This window comes from Vulpes lagopus, chromosome 7 (genome assembly GCF_018345385.1).
Source record: "Vulpes lagopus strain Blue_001 chromosome 7, ASM1834538v1, whole genome shotgun sequence".
Classification (NCBI taxonomy): domain Eukaryota; kingdom Metazoa; phylum Chordata; class Mammalia; order Carnivora; family Canidae; genus Vulpes; species Vulpes lagopus.
This window is the reverse complement of record NC_054830.1, coordinates 57,903,717-57,928,201: the sequence shown is the minus strand read 5'-3', so window position 1 is coordinate 57,928,201 and position 24,485 is coordinate 57,903,717. Positions and strand designations below refer to the sequence as shown.

Genomic DNA, 24,485 nt, shown 5'->3' with positions numbered 1-24,485 from the left:
TCAGGAGGCCTGGGTCTTGTCCTCACTGATAGGCTAGCTGGTTCTGTGCCCCTCCGTTCAGGGCCTGCAGAGGGCAGCAGTGTCCACCAGCCAGCCCCATGGATGAGCATGGATGGTACAGTGTGAGGCACAGCGCCATCCAGAATTCTAAGTAGGCTATCCAGCGGGATGGCTGTTCTCTGGGTCGGCTTTCACTTGGGCTGCTCAGGACAGGAGTCCCAAGATGCCTCACGTCTGTCTGGGCCTCAGGCCACAGCTGGTCACTGCCACAGATGGAGGGGAATAGGCTCAACTAGGACCAGCTCCCCAGCACCCTTAACCCAACCTCTTCCTGGCTCCCTCTTTCATTCTTGGAAAGGTGTTGTGGATTTGCCCTTTCCATCCTCAACGTGACCATCAGCAGCTATGGCAAGCCATTCCCTATACCCACTTGACTATAGCCTATCCTCAGGTTTCTGCTCAGGCCTTTGCCCACCGATGATGCTCTTCTCTGAATTCCAGCTCATGTTTAAATAAGAATCCTCCTGGGCATCCTCCAGGGCCAACTGCTATGTTACTTCTTCCCTGAAGTCTTCACTGACTGCTCTGCTGGCCAGGGCTACTGTCTCTAGACTCAAGTGGCTTGGGGCCACGGGTCACCTGCTGGGTATGGGCATACCACCACATGGTGCTTAAGAGATGCACCAGCCGTTATCAGATGTGTGTGGAACCTCTGAGAGGCCGTGTACCGCAAAGCCACACTGCCTCATTCAGACCCCAGCTTGGCTCCTGACAAGCCATGGGGATGCAGACAGCCCCTCAACGCCTGTGTCCTTATCTGTGCAAGAGGCTGAACATGGCTGTGGAGGGTTCCTCACGTGAGGCAGGCAGAGCACTGGGTGTTCTGTATAGAAAGGAGCTCAGAAAATGTGGCATAGCCTTGGCTCAGGAGGGTGTGAGACTAGGCTTGTTGCCCATGGCCTCCCCAGTCCACAGCGTGCACTTGGTGAGTTCTGCTGAGCGGAGAACACGACTGACTCCTGTTCTGGCCACCAGTATGGGCTCTCTCCACCAACAATGCCCCCCACTGGCCTCTCCTGCCCGGCTGCTTCCCCTCCACTCCAGTCGCCTCCAGACGAGGCATTCTGAAAGGGCCAGCCCGGCTGTGACCAACGGGTGTCATGATAACAGTGCAAAGGATGAGAGGCCATTCAACGGAGCATCACAGCGGTGGAGGCCAGGGCTCCAGCTCCACCAGCGGGGCTCTGAGCCCAGGCCTGTGCTCATCTGCTGTGACCCCACCTCAGGCTTCGGGCTCTTTGGCTGGAAAATGAAGGTAATAATAGCATCTACTTCTTGGAGTTGTTAGAGTATTTAACCACACCACTATTCCTGAAGTGTTTAGAACACTGCACAGATACCCACTCTGCAAGTATGTGCTTCTTTTGATGACTGTTAGGCTCCCTGCCAGCATTTACTGAGATGCTCATAGGTGCTGCTGAACTGACCCTCTCCATCTGTGATCTCTCCTCTACCACTCACAGCACCCACAGGCTTCGGGTTTACTCTTCCCAGTGCACAGATGAAGGACACAGCTGTAGCAGTTGTTGACTCAGGCTTAGCTCCACAAACATACAACCTTAGCCCGCCCCCAGTGCTACTCAGCTGGAAGCTCCAGAAGACCAGTTTGTCCAATTGGCCCTGTTAACCCCAGCAGGCGCAGGGCTGAGGCCAGAGCTAGGGCTCCAAGAATATTTTTAAATGAATAGGCTTTTTTTTTTCCTCTCCTTTTTTACAGACATTCAAAATGTTCAGCTTTCTACTAAGGAAGAGCTCTGTGCCCTCTGGAGCAGCGCCAGCTCCTCATGTCCTTCCCTTGCTGAATCCTGTCCCCTGCCCTTGTCATCAACACCCACAAACACCACTGTGACTGCCAACTGGCCTACCTTCACTCACCACAGCCCTCCTTATCCCAGAACTCTCTCCACTCAGCTCTCAGGGCAAACCTCCCGTCCTGCCCAGGGTAGCCTGCCCTGATTATTCCTTCTAAAGTTGTCTAGCCTCCTTGTTCCCATCACCTTGTTATTTCACTCATGGCACTTCTCTTTGCCTGAAATTCTCTTATTCATGTTGGGCTGTTCATTGATTCTCTTCCCCCTGGAAAGGGACACTTCATGACAGCAGGGAACATTGCTTATTGTCACATTCCAGTGTCTGGCTTAGCACCTGGCATTTAATAGGAGCTCATATGTCCTTCTTAAATGACTCACTGAGTACATGATTGGATGAGTGAATGGGTGGAAATTCATCCAATGCCTTCCATTCAATAATGCTGTCATTAATGCCATGCCTCCAAAGGAGAGGGAGCTGAGTGGGAGGAGCAGGAAGGACCAGGAACAACTCCAGGAGGTGACCACTGATTGGACTGGTGGTGGAAGGAACTGACCCTCAGAGAGGGGAGTGCTCTCCGGCATCATGCCGGGCAGCTGGACTGGAGTCCAGGTCTGCCTGACTGTGATGCCCATGCTGGTCGCAGTGCAATATTCCCTCTCAGGGAGTTTTTCTGGAAGGTTACAGTGCACACATTCTCCTCAAAGGGCCGTGGACTTGGCATCTGCCTTTGCCATGTATTCCAGGGGCTTCTGCTTCATGTGTCCACTGCTGACAGTAAGTCCTTAGGAAAGTCAGACCTAGCCAGCCAAACTCCAGGGCCCCAGTGATGGAGGGAGAGAGCAAGGGGGCAACAGAAGAGATAGACCAACACTATTATGGTATAATATACCAACTATTATAATAGTTGGTATAATATACCAACTATACCAACTATTATGATATAATAGTTAGGACAGGAAGACAGGACAGAACCAACACTATGCCTGGGGTCAGTACCAGAGGGTGTGCACACCCAGCTCCAGGGAGTCTGAGCGATAAGACACATGTGCAGTACACAACCTGCACAAGTGGCCAGAATCCCTGAAAGGGTCTCTTACCCTCACAGCCTCTGCCATGACCAGTTCTTCCTCTGACAGCTCAAGGGCACTGCTCTCTGCTCCCGTGAAGAAGTGAGAGGCTGGGATCATCTTGCCATCCTCCAGCTGGATGTTCTTCACCAGCAGCTGCAAGAAGAGGGCTTCACAGCACCTGAGGTTGTCCTCATGGCAGGGAGAGCAGCTCCACACGGAGCACCATGCTGGGCACCCCACACGCTCCATCTCCAGCCCTCACCACGAGAAGGGCACAGGATTAATGAGGAGGAAACACGAGCAGAGCCGGGTGCCAGCTCCTTCAGGGACAAGGAGGAGATGGCAGAGCAGTCCCCCATCAGACGCACCCCACCATGCTCTCGCTTCTTTTTAAGTGTAAGGATTTTATTGTCTCTATAAAAATGCTTACATGTTAGACAAAAAAATGATTCAAGCATGACTTTGAAAATCAATCAAGAAAACAACTGATTGCCCAGCTGCCAGGAACACCATGGAAACATCTGGTGAAGGTCATCAGATGCCCCGTGGGAAGAGGAGCAAACAAAGACATCTGGGTTTGATGAGAGCGGTTGATAAGAATGGCACACTCTGCAGACACCCTGTCATACCTGGAGCCAGGTCCCCTGCCTGACCTCCACCCTTTTGCCTTTTGGAGATACGCTGGAGCTTTCTGTGAGCTAATGCCTAGCTCAACCCAGCCAGAAGCTCCTGAAAGATGCTGTAACCAAGGGTCTCTGCTGAAGCTGCTTCCTTCGCTCTATGGACATCACGAAAGGAGCAGTGGCTGCAGTCCCCATCCTCCGGCTGCTGCATGGGCCCTTAGCAGCCTACATCTGCACCTTCCCCTCCACGGCCGTCGCTGTACAAGCACAGCCATGCACAGAGCCCAGGGGCTATGCCTCATTGCCAATCCCCTTCCTCATGGGCAGCAGAAACCAAGGGCTTAGTGATGGGAGCGTGCAGGGACATAATCAGCAGATGCAATTCACACTGCAGAGCCTGGGATCAGATAAAGGCTGGAAGACTCCAGAAGGCCTAGCCTTGTCCTGTGCCCCAGCCCAGCCCTGTGTTGTGTGGGATTCTCTAAGAGCACTACCTCGATAAATCACATGCACAAGGACTCTTGACTCAGATACTGCTTCCAGGAAACTTGACAAAGATAAGTATCATCTTTCAACTGCACGTATCAATCACGAATACCTAAAACACGTAAGCACTGTAAGTAGCAGACACTAAGGCCAGCCTCGGACCTGCCAGTGGCAGGGCACAGCAGGATGGGCACCCAGAGTGAGCTCACACCAATCCCCATAAAAGCTGCTCCACACTCCACCTGGCCTATACACACTGATGCAGCCAATGATTCAACATCCACGGGGTTTGATGAAACCCCCAAAGTGCTTGGAGATCCCTCCCTGTACTCCTTCTCTGCCCTCAGTATCTTAAGTCCCCAGTCTCCCAACCACTGCATGGAGTGAGTACTGATGGCCAAGAGGTGGGCCTTGGAGCCAGAATCCCAGCTCTGCCACAAACTAACTCAGTGATGTTGGGAGGGTTACTTAAATCTCTTTGTTTCAGTCTTCTCTTCTATAAAATGGGTATAATATTAATATGTATCTCTTACAGTTGTTCGGAAAATCAAACTTAATAGATATAAACTGTTTTAAAATAGTGGTCAGGCACACAGCAGGCACTCCATAAATATTAGCTGTTACTCAGAGTTGCAGAGTCTGCTAACATGAGTCAGGGTGTGTTGGGTGTCCAGCATGGCTCCAGGGACTCTTCACTGTGATGTCGCTATTCAGAAAGAAGGAAACTGAGGCACAGAGATTCAGTGAACACACCCAGTGGCACCTGGACACTCTGCTGGAGTAGAATGAGGCTCCCAGTTCAGGCCTCCTGGAACAGAGCCCCTCCCCGATTCCAATACCCTCACAGGGCACCCAGCTCTGGTTGAGAAGCCTGGTCATGAAAAGCAAGGAGTCAGCCTTCCCAGAACAGGGAATTACAAGCATAAGGTTTTCCAGACTTTTGCAGTCTCATTTTCCCCCATTTTCTCCAGAGCAGCACGGGGTCTAAATGCCAGGCCTGAGCGCCTGGATGTGTGTGTGCCCACAACGACAGTAGCACCATTACCATTCTGTCATCATTCCCGAAAAGGATGAGTCCCACTTTGGTGACGATCCCCGGCCGATGGGCTCCTGGGATGGGCAAATCTTCTCCCTCAGGCAGCAAGCCTGCAGTGTTTAGCGTTGAGTTGAAGAAAGTCAGCTTCTGTTGAAGACAGGAAAACCAGAAGATGGTGGATGAAAGAGGCCTCTACTGCTGGCAGCCCAGGCAGGACTGAGCAGGGCAAAGGGGGTGAAGGGGGCTGGGCAGGGCCAGGGAAAGGAAGGAGGGGACCAGGGCAGCTGCAGCCCAAGAACTCTGCCTCCCTGAAGAGCCTGGGAGGCCTCACGGTACCCTCAAGCCCTGCACACCCTTAGACCCTATGTATGGGCCCTGGGCCTCAGACCTCAGGGGGACAGACACTGGGAGATAACCTCCGTAAGGCATCACAGGCTGCCCTAGGGATGCCACCAAACACTGTTCACTTTGCAAAGGATCTTATGGTGATAAGGGTAGGAGAGAGACTCCTGGACAGAGTCTGGGCAGCTGGACAGCAGTCAGGTGTTTGGACAGTCTGAGGCTTGGTGGGACAGGACTACCCCCTGTGGGGAGCAGATGAAGGTCCCCACTCCCAGCCCTGCCAACTCCCAGTGCCTCTGGAGAGCCTGTGAACCAAGGACTCACCATCTTCAGCATGTGAAGAATGCCCACTGCCCAATCCCTGTCCCCACTCAGATCAAGTCAACGTTGGAGCTGGACTCGGGATGTCTGTGAGCCCAGAGAGGGGAGTCAAAATACTTTACAAGCAATACAGCTTTGAACCCACAGTTGCTGCAGGGGCCTGGAAGCCTTGAGCTGTGCTGGACCTTTATCCTTCAGCTACCAGATGGTGGACAGGTCTCATGGTCGTGGGGGAGGAGCCAAGGGGGGCACTTGGGTGGGGTTGGGTTAGGAGTCAGGGCAATGGCTATTTGCTAGCCAAAAATATCAAACATATTTTGATAGTTTGGCAGCCAGCAGGGCACACCAGTGCTTCTAGCCCAATCTCAGCCATGCACGAACACACCTGCCCACAGGCCTCTGTCCAGGCACCCGGCACCTTGTCGTTCCCTCGGATCCAGTTATGAATGGCCTCTGCTGACTGATCCCAGTTGATCTGTGGGGCAACATGTGTATACTCAGTCTCTTCCCTACTCTTTGGACATCCTCTGCCTTCCCCCACCTCCCCTAACCCCCAACAACCAATTACCCCCCCCCATACCACCTGTGCCCTGATGACCCCTGACTGGGTGGAGGAGGGAGCTGGGGAACTCTGGCTTCCTATTGGACACTGGTCTGAGTCCCTGAGCTGGGATAGTGCTCTCCCCGGGACCCTGGTTCTGGATGCTCTCGACCCCAGTCTTTCACTGGTTGTGTAAACTTCAGGATGATTGGAGAAGAGAACACTCTGTTAAGACGGCCAAAGCTTCACACAGCCTTCCCAGCAGAGTGCAGGACCATTCAGCTTCTCTTCATCTGCAGGCCTCATACAGATCCCTATGTACCCCATAAGCCTTAAGCAGAGGCACAGCCCATATAGCCCCCTACCCCCACTCCGCAAGGCTGTGATAGCTCCAAGAAACTGAATTACCTCTCACACCCCATCTTAGAGATTTCCAGCTTATGGCTGGTTTCTCACACACTGCTCCACCCCAGCTCTTCTCCATGGGGACCCTGCCTGCCCACTCTTCCCTAAGAAGACCAGAGAACCCAGAACACACTCTTGCTTGCTGCCTGTCCAGGTGCCACAGGAGCTTTGCTCATGCTTCTCCTGCTTGGGCTGCTCTCTCTTCAGGCCTTAAATAATTACAACATGGCCATCCAGCCTGAATCCCAGCTTCCCTGGGATACCCTCTGCACCATAGCCCATGCACAGGCAGGCTTTGGGTGGGCAGGGCCCTGCACTGACCTTGGCTGTTTCTTTCTTCTGAATGCCCTCGTACGTGGCTCCTTCCTCCGGCTGAGGGAGTCTGGGGGCTTTGCCCTCAGCGATCAGTCTCACGGCCTGCACCTAAGGAGACCAGGTCAGTTGGTGTCCCCAGCATTACAACCCTCCTTTTCCTCCCAGGCCCTGGGTTCACCATGAGCCTGGGGCCAGCCCCATGCTGACCAGACTTGCCTGGCCCCACACCTTGTACACAATGGGCTCCCAAGGAATATCCATTAGAGGAATGGGTGCAGTTGGCCTGAATCTAATTCCGATCTAAACAATGAGTACAAAACCCCAGCCCCTCTATCACAACACAGCTTTAGATGATTATATAGAAGATCTTGTAAATATTAAAGGGGACCCTGTAAAAGAAAGAGGAAGTGCAAAGAAACAATCCACAAAAACAGGGACTGAATAAGTAATAGGATGACACTAAATTCATATATTTTAATAGTTACTCTATGAACGTGAATGGGCTAAATGATCCCATCAAAAGACACAGGGTATTGGACTGGATAAAAAAGCAAGACGCATCTATTTGCTGTCTACAAGAAACTCGTTTGAGATGTAAGGACACCTCCAGCCTGAAAATGAAAGGGTGGAGAACAATTTTTCACTCAAATGATCCTCAAAAGAAAGCTGGGATAGCAAAACTCATATCAGATAAATTAGAGTTTATCCCAAAGACTGTAGTAAGAGATGAAGAGGGATACTATATTATACATAAAGGATCTATCCAACAAGAAGACCTAACAATCATGAATATTTATACCCCTCATGAGAGAGCTGCCAAGTATATCAATCATTTAATAACCAAAGCAAAGAGATACTTAGATAATAACACACCAATAGTAGGAGACTTCAACACAGCACTTTTTGCAAATGACAGATTTTCTAAGCAGAACATCAGCAAAGAAACAAGAGCTTTAAATGATACAGTGGACCAGACAGATTTCACAGATATATACAGAACTTTCTATCTGAACACAACTGAATACACATTCTTCTCAAAGGCAAATGGAACTTTCTCCAGAATAGACCACATACTGGGTCACAAATCAGGTCTCAACCAATACCAAAAGACTGGGATTGTCCCCTGCATATTTTCAACCACAAAGCTTTGAAACTAGAACTCAATCACCGAGAAAATTTGGAAGAAACTCAAACATGTGGAAGTTAAAAAGCATCCTACTAAAAGATGAAAGGGTCAGGGGATCCCTGGGTGGTTCAGCAGTTTAGCACCCGCCTTTAGGCCAAGGAGTGCTCCTGGAGTCCCCAGATGGAGTCCCACGTCAGGCACCCTGCATGGAGCCTGCTTCTCCCTCTGCCTGTGTCTCTGCCTCTCGCTTTCTTTCTGTGTCTCTCATGAATAAATAAATAAAATCTTTAAAAAAATAAAAATAAAATAAATAAATAAATAAATAAATAAAAATAAAAGATGAAAGGGTCAACCAGGAAATTAGAAAAGAATTAAAAAGATTCCTTGAAACTAATGAAAATGAAGATACCATCGTTCAAAATCTTTGGGATACAGCAAAAGCAGTCCTAGGAGGGAAATACATCCCAAAATAAGCACCCCTCAAAAAATTGGAAAAAACTCAAATGCACAAGCTAAGCTTGCACCTAAAGGAACTGGAGAAAGAAGGGCAAATAAAACCTACACCAAGCAGAAGACGGGAGATAATAAAGATTTGAGCAGAACTCAATGAAATAGAGACCAGAAGAACTGTAGAACATGTCAACAAAACCAGGAGTTGTTTCTTTGAAAGAATTAATAAGATAGATAAACCCCTAGCAAGCCTTATTAAAAAAAAAAGAAAGAAAAAAGACTCAAATTAATAAAATCATGAAAGAAAAAGGAGAGATCAAACCAATACCAAGGAAATACAAACGATTTTAAGAACATATTATGAACAGCTATACGCCAATAAATTAGGCAATCTAGAATGGACCCATTTCTGGAAAGTCACAAACTACCAAAACTGGAACAGGAAGAAATAGAAAACCTAAACAGGCCAGTAACCAGAGAGGAAATTGAAGCAGTCATCAAAAACCTCCCCAAGACACAAAAGTCCAGGGCCAGATGGCTTCCCTGGGGAATTCTATCAAATGTTTAAAGAAGAAACCATACCTATTCTACTAAAGCTGTTCAGAAAGATAGAAAGGGATTGAATACTTCCAAACTTGTTTTATGAGGCCAGCATCACCTTAATTCCAAAACCAGACAAAGACCCCACCAAAAAGGAGAATTACAGACCAATATCCCTGATGAATACAGCTGCAAAAATTCTCAACAAGATACTAGCCAATAGATCCAACAGTACATTAAGAAGATTACTCACCATGACCAAGTGGGATTTATCCCCGGGATGCAAGGCTGGTTCAACACTCGTAAAACAATCAATGTGATTCATCATATCAGCAAGAGAAAAACCAAGAACCATATGATCCTCTCATTAGATGCAGAGAAAGCATTTGACAAAATACAGCATCCATTCCTGATCAAAACCCTTCAGAGTGTTGGGATAGAGGGAACTTTCCTCGACATCTTAAAAGCCATCTACGAAAAGCCCACAGCAAATATCATTCTCAATGGGGAAGCACTAGGGGCCTTTCCCCTAAGATCAGGAACAAGACAGGGATGTCCACTCTCACCACTGCTATTCAACATAGTACTGGAAGTCCTCGCCTCAGCAATCAGACAACAAAAAGACATTAAAGGCATTCAAATTGGCAAAGAAGAAGTCAAACTCTCCCTCTTCGCTGAAGACATGATACTCTACATAGAAAACCCAAAAGCCTCCACCCCAAGATTGCTAGAACTCGTACAGCAATTTGGCAGTGTGGCAGGATACAAAATCATTGCCCAGAAGTCAGTGGCATTTCTATACACTAACAATGAGACTGAAGAAAAAGAAATTAAGGAGTCAATCCCATTTACAACTGCACCCAAAAGCATATGATACTTAGGAATAAACCTAATGAAAGAGGTAAAGGATCTATACTCTAAAAACTACAGAACACTTCTGAAAAAAATTGAGGAAGACACAAAGAGATGGAAAAATATTCCATGCTCACGGATTGGCAGAATTAATATTGTGAAAATGTCTATTGTACCCAGGGCAATTTACACGTTTAATGCAATCCCTATCAAAATACCATGGACTTTCTTCAGAGAGTTAGAACAAATTATTTTAAGATTTGTGTGGAATCAGAAAAGACCCCGAATAGCCAGGGGAATTTTTAAAAAGAAAACCATATCTGGGGGCATCACAATGCCTGATTTCAGATTGTACTACAAAGCTGTGGTCATCAAGACAGTGTGGTACTGGCACAAAAACAGACACATAGATCAATGGAACAGAATAGAGAACCCAGAAGTAGACCCTGAACTTTATGGTCAACTAATATTCGATAAGGAGGAAAGACTCTCCACTGGAAGAAAGACAGTCTCTTCAATAGATGGTGCTGGGAAAATTGGACATCCACGTGCAGAAGAATGAAACTAGACCACTTTCTTGCACCAGACACAAAGATAAACTCAAAATGGATGAAAGATCTAAATGTGAGACAAGATTCCATCAAAATCCTAGAGAGAACACAGGCAACACCCTTTTTGAACTCGGCCACAGTAACTTCTTAGAAGATACATCCACGAAGGCAAAAGAAACCAAAGCAAAAATGAACTATTGGGACTTCATCAAGATAAGAAGCTTTTACTCCTAACTCTGGGAAATGAACTAGGGGTGGTGGAAGGGGAGGAGGGCGGGGGTTGGGGGTGAATGGGTGACGGGCACTGAGGGGGGCACTTGACGGGATGAGCACTGGGTGTTATTCTGTATGTTGGTAAATTGAACACCAATAAAAATTAATTTATAAAAAAAAAGATAAGAAGCTTTTGCACAGCAAAGGATACAGTCAACAAATCTAAAAGACAACCTACGGAATGAGAGAAGATATTTGCAAATGACATATCAGATAAAGGGCTAGTTTCCAAGATCTATAAAGAACTTATTAAACTCAACACCAAAGAAACAAACAATCCAATCATGAAATGGGCAAAAGACATGAACAGAATTCTCACAGAGGAAGACACAGACATGGCCAACAAGCACATGAGAAAATGCTCTGCATCACTTGCCATCAGGGAAATACAAATCAAAACCACAATGAGATACCACCTCACCCCAGTGAGAATGGGGAACATTAACAAGGCAGGAAACCACAAATGTTGGAGAGGATGCGGAGAAAAGGGAACCCTCTTACACTGTTGGTGGGAATGTGAACTGGTGCAGCCACTCTGGAAAACTGTGTGGAGGTTCCTCAAAGAGTTAAAAATAGACCTCCCCTAGGGCCCAGCAATTGCACTGTTGGGGATTTACCCCAAAGGTACAGATGCAATGAAACGCCTGGACACCTGCACCCTGATGTTTCTAGCAGCAATGTCCACAATAGCCAAACTGCGGAAGGAGCCTCGGTGTCCATCGAAAGATGAATGGATAAAGAAGATGTGGTTTATGTATACATGGAATAATCCTCAGCCATTAGAAACGACAAATACCCACCATTTGCTTCGACCTGGATGGAACTGGAAGGTATTATGCTGAGTGAAGTAAGTCTATGGAGAAGGACAAACAGTGTATGTTCTCATTCATTTGGGGAATATAAATAATAATGAAAGGGAATATAAGGGAAGGGAAAAGAAATGTGTGGGAAATATCAGAAAGGGAGACAGAACATAAAGACTCCTAACTCTGAGAAATGAACTAGGGGTGGTGGAAGGGGAGGGGGGCAGGGGGTGGGGGTGAATGGTGACGGGCAGTGAGGGGGGCACTTGACGGGATGAGCACTGGGTGTTATTCTGTATGCTGGTAAATTGAACACCAATAAAAAATAGATTTATTAATTAAAAAAACAACAATTGCACCCAAAAGCATGAGATACCTAGGAATAAACCTAACCAAAGAGGTAAAGGATATATACCCTAAAAACTGTGGAACACTTCTGAAAGAAACTGAGGAAGACACAAAGAGATGGAAAAATATTCCATGCTCATGGATTGGCAGAATTAATATTGTGAAATTGTCAATGCTACCCAGGGCAATTTACACGTTCAATGCAATCCCTATCAAAATACCATGGACTTTCTTCAGTGTTGGAACAAATCATCTTATGTTTTGTGTGGAATCAGAAAAGACCCCGAATAGCCAGGGAAAAATTAAAAAAGAAAACCAATGCCAGGGGCTTCACAATGCCAGATTTCAGGTTGTACTATAAAGTTGTGGTCAGCAAGACAGTGTGGTACTGCCACAAAAACAGACCCATAGATCAATGGAACAGAATAGAGAACCCAGAAGTGGACCCTGAACTTTATGGTCAACTAATATTCGACAAAGCAGGAAAGACTCTCCACTGGAAAAAGGACAGTCTCTTCAATAAATGGTGCTGAGAAAATTGGACATCCACATGCAGAAGAAGGAAACTAGACCACTCTCTTGCACCATACACAAAGATAAACTCAAAATGGATGAAAGATCTAAATATGAGATAAGAATCGATCAAAATCAGCACTCGGTGTTATTCTGTATGTTCACAATTTGAACACCAATAAAAAATAAATTTATTTAAAAAAAAGAAAGATGAATGGGTAAAGAAGATGTGGTCTATGTATACAGTGGAATATTACTCAGTCTTCAGAAAGGACGAATACCCACCATTTTTTCAACATGGATGGAACTGGAGGGTATTATGCTGAGTGAAGTAAGTCAATTGGAGAAGGGCAGTCATCATATTGTTTCACTCATACAGGGAATATAAGCAGTAGTGAAAGGGATTTTAAGGGCAAGGAGGGGAACTGAGTGGGAAAAATTAGAAAGGGTGACAAACCATGAGAGCCTCTTAACTCCGGGAAATGAACAAAGGGTTACAGAAGGGGAGGTGGCCAGGGGGGATGGGTGACTGGGTGTCGGGCCCTGAGGGGGGCACTTTATGGGATGAACACTGGGGGGTTATATTATATGTTGGCATATTGAACCTCAATAAAAACACATGAGAAAATAAAAAACTTGTACCTTCTGAGATCTTAGAAGATTATATAAACTACAAAGCCCTGTATAGATGTAACAAACACAGATTCCCATGGTTTCATCTAAACCTTCCTTCTCTTGAGGACAATACCTCCTGAGCCCCATGATGTGTTTGGAGGTCTGAGATTAAGCAGGAAGCAGTTTCTGTTAAGGAAAAGGGGAAGGTTGTAGTAGAAGGAATCAAGAACATGGGGAGGAGAGCCCAGGAGCCTGGGCCCATCCTGTATGGGTCCTGCGGGAGAGCCCCAAGCCTCCTAAACTAAGAAGTGATGAGTGTCAGAAATGTCTAAAACAGAATTGGCCAGCAGAATGTTCTGTGGTGATGGCCATGTTCTATCATCAGAATGTCCAATACGATGGCCATCGGCCATGTGTAGTTCCAGTCCTAGGGACTTCAAAGGTAGCTAGTGGGACTGAAGAACTCCATTTTTAATTAAAATTCAATGTAATTAATGTAATAGCTGCATGTGACTAACGGCTGCCATACTGGACAGCGCAGCCCTAAAAGGATGTTTTTAGTGGAATGTGCCAGATAATCCCTTTCTCTGTCTCATATCACATCTCCAACAAGCCTACTCTGTTTGGCACTCTTATGATAAGGGGGACTCCAAGGGAGAGCATATAAGAGGCGTCTTGTTTGACACAACGTGAAGGATAAAAGGTGGCTGGCAAGAAGCAGGAGAGGAGGGAAGGGGATGTCTGACGTCAGGGCAGCAGTGAACACTCCTGTCACTGCTGTGCTCGTTGCTTCGTCCAAACAGGGAACGCTCTCCTCTTCCTTCTGTCTGACTCTTCCTGCTGCTGGAATCCATGTCTGCACGGATGGAACGGAAGTCCACATGTCTGGAACATGTGTCTGCTTCTGGCCAACCCTGGCTGGCCTCCTCGGGGGTCATGCCCTCAGAGCCTGCCTGCTGTGCCAAGCACAGTGGTGTCTGACCTCACTCCCTCCTGTCGGGCCTGTTCAGATAACAGAACACTCTCCTGCAGACAACTTAGTGTGCGTGAGACCACAGGTGGGCTTCTCTAATTTCTCGTTCATGAATTCTGTGAAAAGAGTTTTTCTTCCCCTATAATCCAGAGGTACAAGTCTCGAGCCACCAGGGACTGCCTTTCCTCCCATTTAAGAGCAGCCCACCTGAAGATAAAGCTAATCAAACAGATGAGTAGAACCAGTAGGACAACAGGGGGACAGAGTCCTATGATAGAGCTTATGCCTCTAGATGCAGCCATGCTTGCCACCACCCTGGCCTTTTATCTCCTCTGAGCCAAAAATGTCCCCTTTTGGAATTAAGCTTTTTGAATTGGGGTTGGGGTCCGTTGTAAACACGAGTCTTGCCTAACACAATACCTTGCATGTCCTAGTCCTCCCTCTCTGGAACTCTGAAATTAGAGCTCTCTCTCCCTGCAGAACCCAGGACCTGGGGGAAACAGTTAGGCCTAGAGAGGGTACCAGAATGAGGAGACCCACGTGGGCATGGCCAGCCCCCAGCCCTTACCATCCCTTTGATGCCTTCAGGGAAGAGGAAGCGGTTGTACAGGGTGCTCACAGTGTCGTCCGGGAGGATCTCACACTCCTTCTGGAGCAGGAGGTCTCCCGTGTCCAGACCATCATCTGCCCAGAAGATGGTAAAGCCCCCTTTCTTGTCTCCGTGAATGAGGGTCCTGGGAAGGACATGTGGGAAAGCCTGAGTCCAGGAGGAAGGACCAGGGACAAGGGCAAACTGAGGGCAGCTCCTGTGCCCCCAGTCAGCCTCTGACAACCCCCTTCATGCCCCACCCTGCTCTGGTGAGACCTGGAAGGGGAAGGTATTTACTGACACCAACCACGTGCTAGGTGTCATGGTAGACACCCTGATGTGATGTGACACCCAATAGGTGTCCCTTTACAGATGAGGAAACGGAGACCCAGAGAAGGGAAGAGGTGTACCCAGAAGTCAGGGAGCCTGAACCCCACTCTGCCCAGCTCAGATGTTTCTCCTTGCTACCACCCAACCAAACTGCACCACGCATCCATCAGAGCTTCCCTTTCGTCTGAGCACTTATCATGTCAAGCCATCTCATTCAGGTAACCCTTTACTTCATGTCTCTCCTTTCTGAGTGGGATGCCACTGTGTCCTGGCAGTGGGTGTGGCCTCTGGCCATCCTGCCTGGCTTTGTACCCTGGGGTGAGCATCTTAGCCCTCTGTGTCCCAGTGAGACTGCTGCCCACTTCACAGTTTACAGTGGGAAGGCAGCGTGCTTGCCAAGGCCTGTCCCCAGTCCTCTCTGGCACACTTGACTACAATCACGCCTCACCAGTCTGCTGTGTGGATGCCAGCTGGTAGCCCCAGAGAGACCCTTGCCTGACGCCTACTCTGCGCCCCATGGCCAAACTCTGGGCTAGGGCAGGATGACTTCCTGGCAGACGGGGTGTCTCTCCCTGTCTCACCAGTTGATGGCCGAGGCCCCTCGGTGCCGGGGGAGCAGACTTGGGTGGTAGATGATGGAGCCGTGGCTGGGGGCTCTGATGACCTCCATGGGGATGAACTGGCTGCAGAAGGGCAGGACGTTGAGCTCTGCACCCAAAGTCTGGTATGTCGCCACCACCTCAGGCAGAGCCTGTCCTTTCACCCGCCAGCGGGGGAACTTGAACACCGGCACTCCATCCTTCTCGGCTTCCAGGCCTGTGGGACAGCAGGTGAGAAACGGGCCTTCCCTGCAGGCACTCACCCACAGCCACCACGGCCTTCCCAGGAAAGTGGCTCCAGCATCATCCCCACAGCCTGTCCCTCCCGGCCTGCCCCAAGCACAGCGGGACTCTCCCAGGTGGCACAGAGCAGACGGCACACAGGGGACAGCACCCAGGGGACGGTACACTGGGGAGAGGACCCAGGGGAGAGCACCCAGGGCATGGCAGGCAGGGGACAGCACCCAGGGACAGCACCCAGGGGACCACTCTGTGTGCACTGGCTACAGCTGACCACCAAGACGTCCGAGCTCACCCCTCACCCAGACTTTGCTCCTCATCCACCCCCTTCCGCTGCCTCATGGTGCTGTCCCCAGGTTATTGTCAAGGGCTGCTGGTAAGGGCTGCCTGAGGAGACCGACAGACTGAGTGTAAGGGGAAAGCGGGGATGCGCTCCTTTCTGTAGGGTTCCTGGCCTGAGCCACTGAAACCACCCCCTCACCCCCTCCCACCCCCAGTTTCCTCCCCCTAGTGGCAGCAGAGTCTTCCCCCTTCCCAGAGTAGCGTTTTCCCAGTATCTGCAGAAGGAGACCCAGGGTTCACCTTTCCCCTGCCAGGTCTGCCCTCCAGGATTGGGGCCCGGCTTGCAGGCACCCCCTACTCCGCCCAGTTCCAGCCCCGATGAGCAGCATGCTCAGTCCCCACAGGTCTGGATCACAGCCCCAAGCTTCCACGTGTTGGGAGTCACAGCTGCTTCTGTTTCCCCAGCCGCCACCCGCAGCCACTACCCCGTGGCTGGGAGTTCCCTCTGCCTTCCATCTTCAGCACCTAACAAGTACATGCCTGTATGGGATTCTGGTAGCACAGCCAGCATGATGGCTGGCCCCTGAGTGGCCCCGACCCGCTCTCTCACCCCCTCTGCCTCTGCCCTGAGTTTGGGGGTGTTGAGGGAGGATGGGATCAAACTGAGCAGATTCCACTGTGCCTGCAAATGTTGTCCACACTGTGATCAAAGGATTATGTCTCTGCAACACATCCAAGGTCAGGGTCAAGGCCCAGCAGCTCCATCTGGGGTCTAGTCCCAGAGACTAGCATCAGTGGTCACTCAGTGGCTGAGGGCAGGGCTCAGGCTGTGGAAAGGTCAGGCTGTGTCACGGGTCACACCTGGACCAAGTCTAGACTGAGGCCTGGTTAGCATCTCAGCAGTGCTGAAACTGGATCCAGGGGTCAGCTGTGCTTCCCAGTCTAGAGAGATCGTTACTCCTGTGACCTATGCCCGGCACCTGGCTAGCCCCACAAGGCTCCTTTCTCACTCTGGCCTTCCATTTCTAAGCCCTGCTCTATTTTCTGCCTCCATCTGGCCTGAGGAGGACCTGCATGTCCCTGGAGGATCTGTTCACTTGAGCAGAGGGCCCCTGCCCAGGGGCTAGTGATTCTTAAACTCCTAGAGCCTAGAGGAGCTAGTGCTCCTCCTAGAGCCAGAGGTATCACCATCACCTGGGAGCTCATCAGAAATGTAAACTCTCAGACTCCACCCCATCCCTTCATTCTTTTTTCATCTTATTTTATTTAAATTCAATTAACATATATCATTGGTGTAGAGTTCAGTTATCCATAGTTGCTTATAATATCAAGCACTCATCACATCACATGCCCTCCTTAATGCCCATCACCCCTTTACCCCATCTCCCCCCCACCTCCCCTCCAGCAACACTCAGCTGGTTTCCCAGAGCTAAGAGTCTCTTATGGTTTGTCTCCCTCTCTGATTCCATCTGATCTTATTTTTCCCTCCCTTCCTCTATGGAACTCTGTTTTGCTTCTTAAATTCCACATATGAATGGACCTGGAGGGTATTATGCTAAGTGACATAGGTCAAGCACCCCATCGCTCTGAACACAAACTCCCAAGGCAGGGCTCAACACCTTGTGCTACAGGCACTCCCACTGATGGGGATAGCTTGCACGTTCTACATCTGAGAACACTGACCTGTGGTGTCCCCCACCTGGCAGCCCTTTCAGAGCCTGATGCTGGGGTCAGTGAAGCCTGAAATGGTCACATAGCAGGGCCCTGGGGGCAGACTGCATTTCTCTAGGACACAACCCCACCCCATGATCATGTGGGCAAGGGGTCTCTATTTTGCTCCTGGCAGCTGGTTGGCACCTGAGGATTCAAGGTGCCAGGGATGCCCGTGACCACCCCGTGCCCACTGCTACCTGCCTGCCTGGGCCCCTTTCCTGTTCCGGGGCACCCACTCACCCAGGGGATCTGCCTTTCCATCCTTGTCTGGAACAGTGAACACACCCACGACCTCATGGCCCTCTTTCCTCAGGTGGCAGTAAACTTCCTGGCCGAACAGGCTCTGCCCAATCACCGCAATCTTCATGGCAGAAGGGATGGGTCAGAAGGATCTGGGGATGGAATAAGACCATAGCGTTAGGCAGGGCTCACCGGCCCCCAGCTGCATAGCACCTTGCCTACTCTGCCCCCTCAACCACTTGCGTTCACCCCTGGGGTTCCCTGAGCATCACACCTCTGCCCAGAGCCACTAACATGAACTGGCTAGAGAAGGTTCTGCAAGAGAGGATTTTAGATGCCACAGTGGGTGATTCATATGGAGATTATGGAATTAGGGATTCCTCCTTGAAACCCTCCAGATTGGCACAGAACAATGAAAGCCAAGTCCTCTGAGATATATCTGAGCATATTTCTGTAACTAACCAGTTCTGTTACCTCAGTCAACCCACATCAAGCCTCAGTTTCCTCAGATGCTATGTTCCTCAAACAGCTTTCAGCCTGCGCGTCAGGCTTCTTTCCCCGAGCCAGGAAACAGCAAGGGTGTCTGGGCCTGAGGGCCTGCTTATCTCAGCCCCACAGAAAAAAATGCCTGGGTATACAGGCCCTGAGGACTGAAGGCGGGACCCAGGCAGAATGAAATGGTGCAATTGGTCTGGCCTAGTAGAGGGAAGATATGTGAAATAATGAGTAGTTACACCATGCAAATGTCTACAAAGTTTGGTTATTGATTCACCATGCTCACATCTCTAACATATATTGTTCACTTGATTTATTTCTTTAAATTATCGATTTATAAAAATATACATGTCTTTTGGAAAACTTTATTGAAGTATTAACATGTTTCATACTTATGGATAAATGCAAAATTATAGGTATGTAGCTCTGTGAATTCCACAAACAAGCACATCCCTGTAATCGGGATTCAGAGAAAGAAATATTCCAGCAGCCCCCATATATGTATGTTCGTATTCATACAAATAGAATCATATGGCATAAGGTTCTGTGGACTTTTTCTACCAACATTATCCACGTTGTCGCGTGTAGTTGTACTGTGCTCATTCTCATTGCTGCATGGTATTTCACTTCATGAATATAAATAAATACATTTATTCATCCATTCTACTGTCGATGGGCATTTGGGTAGTTTCCAGTTTTGTGATAGGGATGCTATCAAGATTTGAGCACACGGTTCTTACTGCATATAGGTACACATTTTTGTTGGGCATGTATCTAGTTGTGGAATTTTAGGGTCAGAGGCATGAAAACGTTCGGCTTTAACAGATTGTCAGTTTTCCAACGTGGGTGTACCAATTTCCACTCCCATGAACTCAGCACGAGGCCTTGTGACTTTTTCCTTTCAGCTATTTTGCTAACATGAAATGTTAGCCACGTCACTGGGGTTTAATTTGCAATTCCTTGATGACTATTGAAATTGAGAACCTTTTCCTATGTTTCTTGGCCACTTGACCATCTGTTTGTGGGAACTGCCTCTTTAAGCCTTTTGTCTATTTTTTTCATTGGGCGGTCTTTTCCTTACTGATTTGCAGGAGTTCGTTTGTTTTGGTTTATTTTGTTTTGTTTTTTAACGATCTAGACTATGAATCATTTGTCACACATGCTTATGAAACTCCATGGCTTGACTTTTTCACTATCTTATGGTGTTTTTTTAATAAATGCAAGTTCTTAAACTTAACATAGTATACTTATCAAAATTTGCCTTTATGGTTAGTGGTTTTCATAAGCTATTTAAGAAATTGCTAACTATGCTAATTCATGAAGATGCCCTTGTCTTCTAAAATCTGTATTGTTTGACAGAGGAACAAAGTGTACAATGGAGCAAAGACAGGTTTTCAACAAATGGTGCTGAGACAACTGAACATCCACATGCAAAAATGTGAATCTAGTCACAGACTTTATACCCGTTTCAAAAGTTTACTCAGAATACTTTACAGATTTAAATGTAAAATGCAAAATTATAACTCCTAGAAGATAACACAGGAGAAAATTTAATGACTGTGGGTATGCAGTGACCTTTTGATACAACATCAAAGTACAATTCATGAAAGAAAAAAATTGATAATCTGGACTTCGTTAAGATTTAAAACTTCCATTCAGCAAAAGACATAGTCAAGAGAATGAGGAGACAAACTGCAGATTGGGAGAAAACATTTGCATCTGATAAAGGACTATTATCCAAAACACGCAAAGAAGTCTGCAGACTCAACAATTAGAAAACAAAGAACCTGAATAAAAAGGAGGCTGAATTTCTGAATGGACAACTCAGCAAATAAGATATGCAGATGACAAATAAGCATATGAAAAGATGCTCCACATCATGGTAACTAAGTAATTCAACTTAAAACAACAGGGGAATATCACTACTACACACCTATTAGAATGACTGAAGTCTAGAGCACTGACAATGTCCAGTGCTGTTAAGAATGTGGAGCAATGAGAACTCTCAAACATTGCTGATAGGAATGCAAAATGACAGTCACTTTGGAAGACATTTTGGCAGCTTCTTACAAAACTAAACATATTGTTACCATATGATCTAACAATCATATTTCTTGGTATTTGCTCAAAGGGGTTGAAAACTTACATGCACACAAAAATTTGCACATGGCTGTTTATAGCACCTTTATTCATAATTACCAAAACTTGGAAGCAACTAAGGCGTCTTCCAGTAGGTGAATGGATTGTTAAACTGTGGTACATTCAGAGACTAGCCCTAAAAAGAAATGAGCTATCAAGCCATTAAAATGGCTTATGCTTAAATGCATATTAAGTGAAAGAAGCCAATCTTGAAAGGCTATATGATGTATAATTCTAACTATATGATGTTCTGGAAAAGGCAAAACTATGGAGACAGTAAAAAGATCAGTGGCCTCAAGCGTTGGAGAAGAGAAATAGAGGGATAGATGGAGCACAGGATTTTTAGGCAATGAAAACACTCTGTGATACCAGAATGATGGATACATATTATGCTTTGTCCAAACCCATATAAGGTACAACACCTAGAGTAAACCCTAATGTAAACTATAGACTCTGAGTGATGCATTCACCAAAGTATTGGCGCACATTCATCAGTCGTAACAAATATATCACTGTGGTGGGGGTAGTTGGTAACAAGGGATGTTGTGTGTGGCAGGAGGCACTGGGTATGTAAGAAATCTCTGTACCTGCCCCTTAATTTTACTATACACTTAAAACTGCTCTAAAAAATAAAGTCTTAATTTTGAAAAGAGAGATATTAGAAAAAACTTTATTGTTTTGCTTTTTATATTTCATTGCATGCAATCTTTCTGGAATTGACACTTGTCTATGACATAGAAGTCCAGAAATATTTTTTCCAGTACTATATATGGGTAAATCTGTCTCTGGACCTGTGTTCTGTTTCACTGTTAGTTTGTCTTTGTGTTTATTATAGTTTTAAAAAATTGTTATAATGGTAAAAGATATGTAATATAGAACTTGCCATTTTAATCATTTCTAAGTGTGCAGTTCAAAAACATTTTTTTACATTCACAGTATTGTGTAAGCATCTCAACTATTTCATCACCCCAAACTCTATGTTCATTAAGCAATAACTTCCCATTCCCAACCACTACAAGTAGCCAAGTAGCCCCTGTTAACTTCTAATCTATTTTCTGTCTCTATAAATTTGCCTATTCTTGGTATCACATATAAGTGGAATCATACAATATTTGTCCTTTTGTGGAACTGGAGGGTATTATGCTGAGTGAAATAAGTCAATCGGAGAAGGACAAACATTATATGGTCTCATTCATTCGGGGAATGTAAAAAATAGTAAAAGGAAATAAAGGGGAAAGGAGAAAAAATGAGTGAGAAATATCAGAAAGGGAGACAGAACATGAGAGACTCCTAACTCCGGGAAACGAACAAGGGGTGGTGGAAAGGGAGGTGGGCAGGAGGTGGGGGTGACTGGGTGACAGGCACTGAGGGGGGCACTTGATGGGATGAGCACTGGGTGTTATTCTATATGTTGGCAAATTGAACACCAATAAAAAATAAAAAATATTTGTCCTTTTGTATCTGGCTTATTCCACTCAGTGCAATGTCCTCAAGGTTTAAACATGTTGTAGCATGTATCCAAACTTTACTCCTTTTTATGAAGGAATTTTATCTGTGTGTGTGTGTCTGTCTGTCTGTATATATCCATTCATCTGTTGATGCACACTGGGCTGCTTCTACCTTTTGGCTATCGTGAATAATGCTGGAATGAACACTGGTATACAAATCTCTGTTTGAACTCAGGAAACAACAGATGTTGGCAAGGATGTGGAGAAAGGGGAACCCTCTTACTTACACTGTTGGTAGGAATGCAAACTGGGGCAGCCTCTCTGGAAAACTGTACAGACGTTCCTCAAAAAGTTCCTCAAAAAAATAGAACTACTCTACAGCCCAGCAATTGCACTTCTGGGTATTTATCTGAAAGATGCAAACATAGTGATCCAAAAGGGTACATGCACTCCAGTGTTTATAGCAGCAATGTCCACAATTGACAAAATATGGAGAGTCTGGATGTCCATCAACAGATGAATGGATAAAGAAGACATGGGATATATATAGTGGAATATTACTCAGCCATCAAAAACAATGAAATCTTGCCATCTGCAAGGATGTGGACAGAACTAGAGGGTATTGTGCTAAGTGAAATAGGTTAGTCAAAAAAAGACAAATACCACTGATTTCACTCATATGTGGAATTTAAGAAACAAAACAGATGAACATAGGGAAAATGAAGGAAAAATAAGATGAAAACAGAAGGAGGCAAACCATAAGACTCTTAACTATAGGGAACAAACTGAGGGTTGCTGAAGGGGAGGTGGGTGAAGGGATAGGGTAAATGGGTGATGGGCATTAAGGAGGGCACTTGAAGTAATGAGCACTGGGTGTTGTGAGCAACTGATGAATCAATGAATTCTACCTCTGAATCTAATACTACAGTATATATTAATTAAATTGAATTTAAATAAAAATTTAAAAACGATAAAAATTTTTTTAAAAGGGGATCCCTGGGTGGTTCAGCAGTTTAGCACCTGCCTTCAGCCCAGAGTGTGATCCTGGAGTCCCACATCGGGCTCCCTGCATGGAGCCTGCTTTTCCCTCCGCCTGTGTCTCTCTGCCTCTCTCTCTGTGACTCTCATTAATAGATAAATAAAATCTTTACAAAAAACAAAAAACAAAACTATAATGAAATATCCCTTCAGGGATGCCTGGGTGGCTCAGTGGTTGAGCGTCTGCCTTTGGCTCAGGCCATGATCTTGGGGTCCTGGGATTGAGTCCCACATCAGGCTCCCACAGGGAGCCTGCTTCTCCCTCTGCCTGTGTCTCTGCCTCTCTCTCGGTGTCTCTCATGAATGAATAAATTAAAAATCTTTAAAAAAGAAAAAAATAAATAACACTTCATACCTACTATTGGTGTGAATAATATCATCTACAATGTTTTAATAAAGGAAAACAAGTGATGGCAAAGATATGAAATACAGAACTATTATATTACTGGTAAGAATGTAAAATGGTGCAGTAATTGTGGAAAACAGTTTGGAGATCTTCAAAAATCTAAACATAAAATTACCATATTCCTCAGCAATTCCACTCCTAGGTACATTATATAATTGGGTTGTCTTTTTGTCATTGAGTTGTAGGAATTATATCCCTTTATAAATTTTGAATATTAATACCTTATCACATACATAATTTGCAAATATTTTCTCCCATTCTGAAAGTGGTCTTTTCATTTTCTGGATAATGTCCTTTGCTGCACAAAAGTTTTTAATTTTGGTGAAGTCAAATTTACCTATTTCTCTTTTGTCACTTTTGGTATATATCTAGAATTCCAATGTCAAATACAACATCATGAAAATTTACCCCTATCCTTTCTTCTAGGGGTTTTGTGATTTTAGCTCTTACATTTAAGTGACCAATTTTAAGTTACTTTTTCTACATGCTGTGTTCTATGAACGGGGTCCCACTTCATTCTTTTACATGTGGAAATACAATTACCCTAGCAACATTTATTGAAGACACTAATCTTTCCCCATTTAGTGACTTTGTTAAGAATCAATTGGCCAGATAAGTATGGATTTATTTCTGGACTCCCAATTCTACCCATTGATCAGGATCATGTCCTTTTGATTACCATAGCTTCGTAATAAGTTTTGAAATTAGAAAGTGAGTTCTCCAAATGTATTCTTTTTCAAGATTGTTTTGACTAGTTAGGGCCTCTTGCAATTACATAGGAGTTTTAGGATTGGCTTTCCTATTTCTGCATAAAAGGCTCTTGAAATTTTGATAAGGATTGTGTTGTATCAGTAGATCACTTTGAGTAGTATTGTCAATGTATCAAAGCTTCCTACCCATGAACAGAGCAT

General features: G+C 46.3%; 1 protein-coding gene across 3 annotated transcripts in view; it reads right to left on the bottom strand.

Annotated features, from left to right (window-relative positions):
* Positions 1-24,485, bottom strand: part of ALDH1L1 (aldehyde dehydrogenase 1 family member L1) — a 103,555-nt gene that overhangs the window by 63,296 nt on the left and 15,774 nt on the right. For all 3 annotated transcript variants that reach the window (XM_041761137.1, XM_041761136.1, XM_041761135.1), the window contains exons 2-8: positions 18,049-18,200; positions 15,556-15,790; positions 14,624-14,789; positions 7,018-7,119; positions 6,136-6,225; positions 5,097-5,234; positions 2,970-3,095 (exon numbers count right to left, since the gene is read on the bottom strand). In XM_041761137.1, coding sequence (XP_041617071.1) covers positions 2,970-3,095; positions 5,097-5,234; positions 6,136-6,225; positions 7,018-7,119; positions 14,624-14,789; positions 15,556-15,790; positions 18,049-18,175 — 984 coding nt within the window. In that variant the 5' untranslated portion in view covers positions 18,176-18,200. The remainder of the gene's footprint in view (positions 1-2,969; positions 3,096-5,096; positions 5,235-6,135; positions 6,226-7,017; positions 7,120-14,623; positions 14,790-15,555; positions 15,791-18,048; positions 18,201-24,485) is intronic.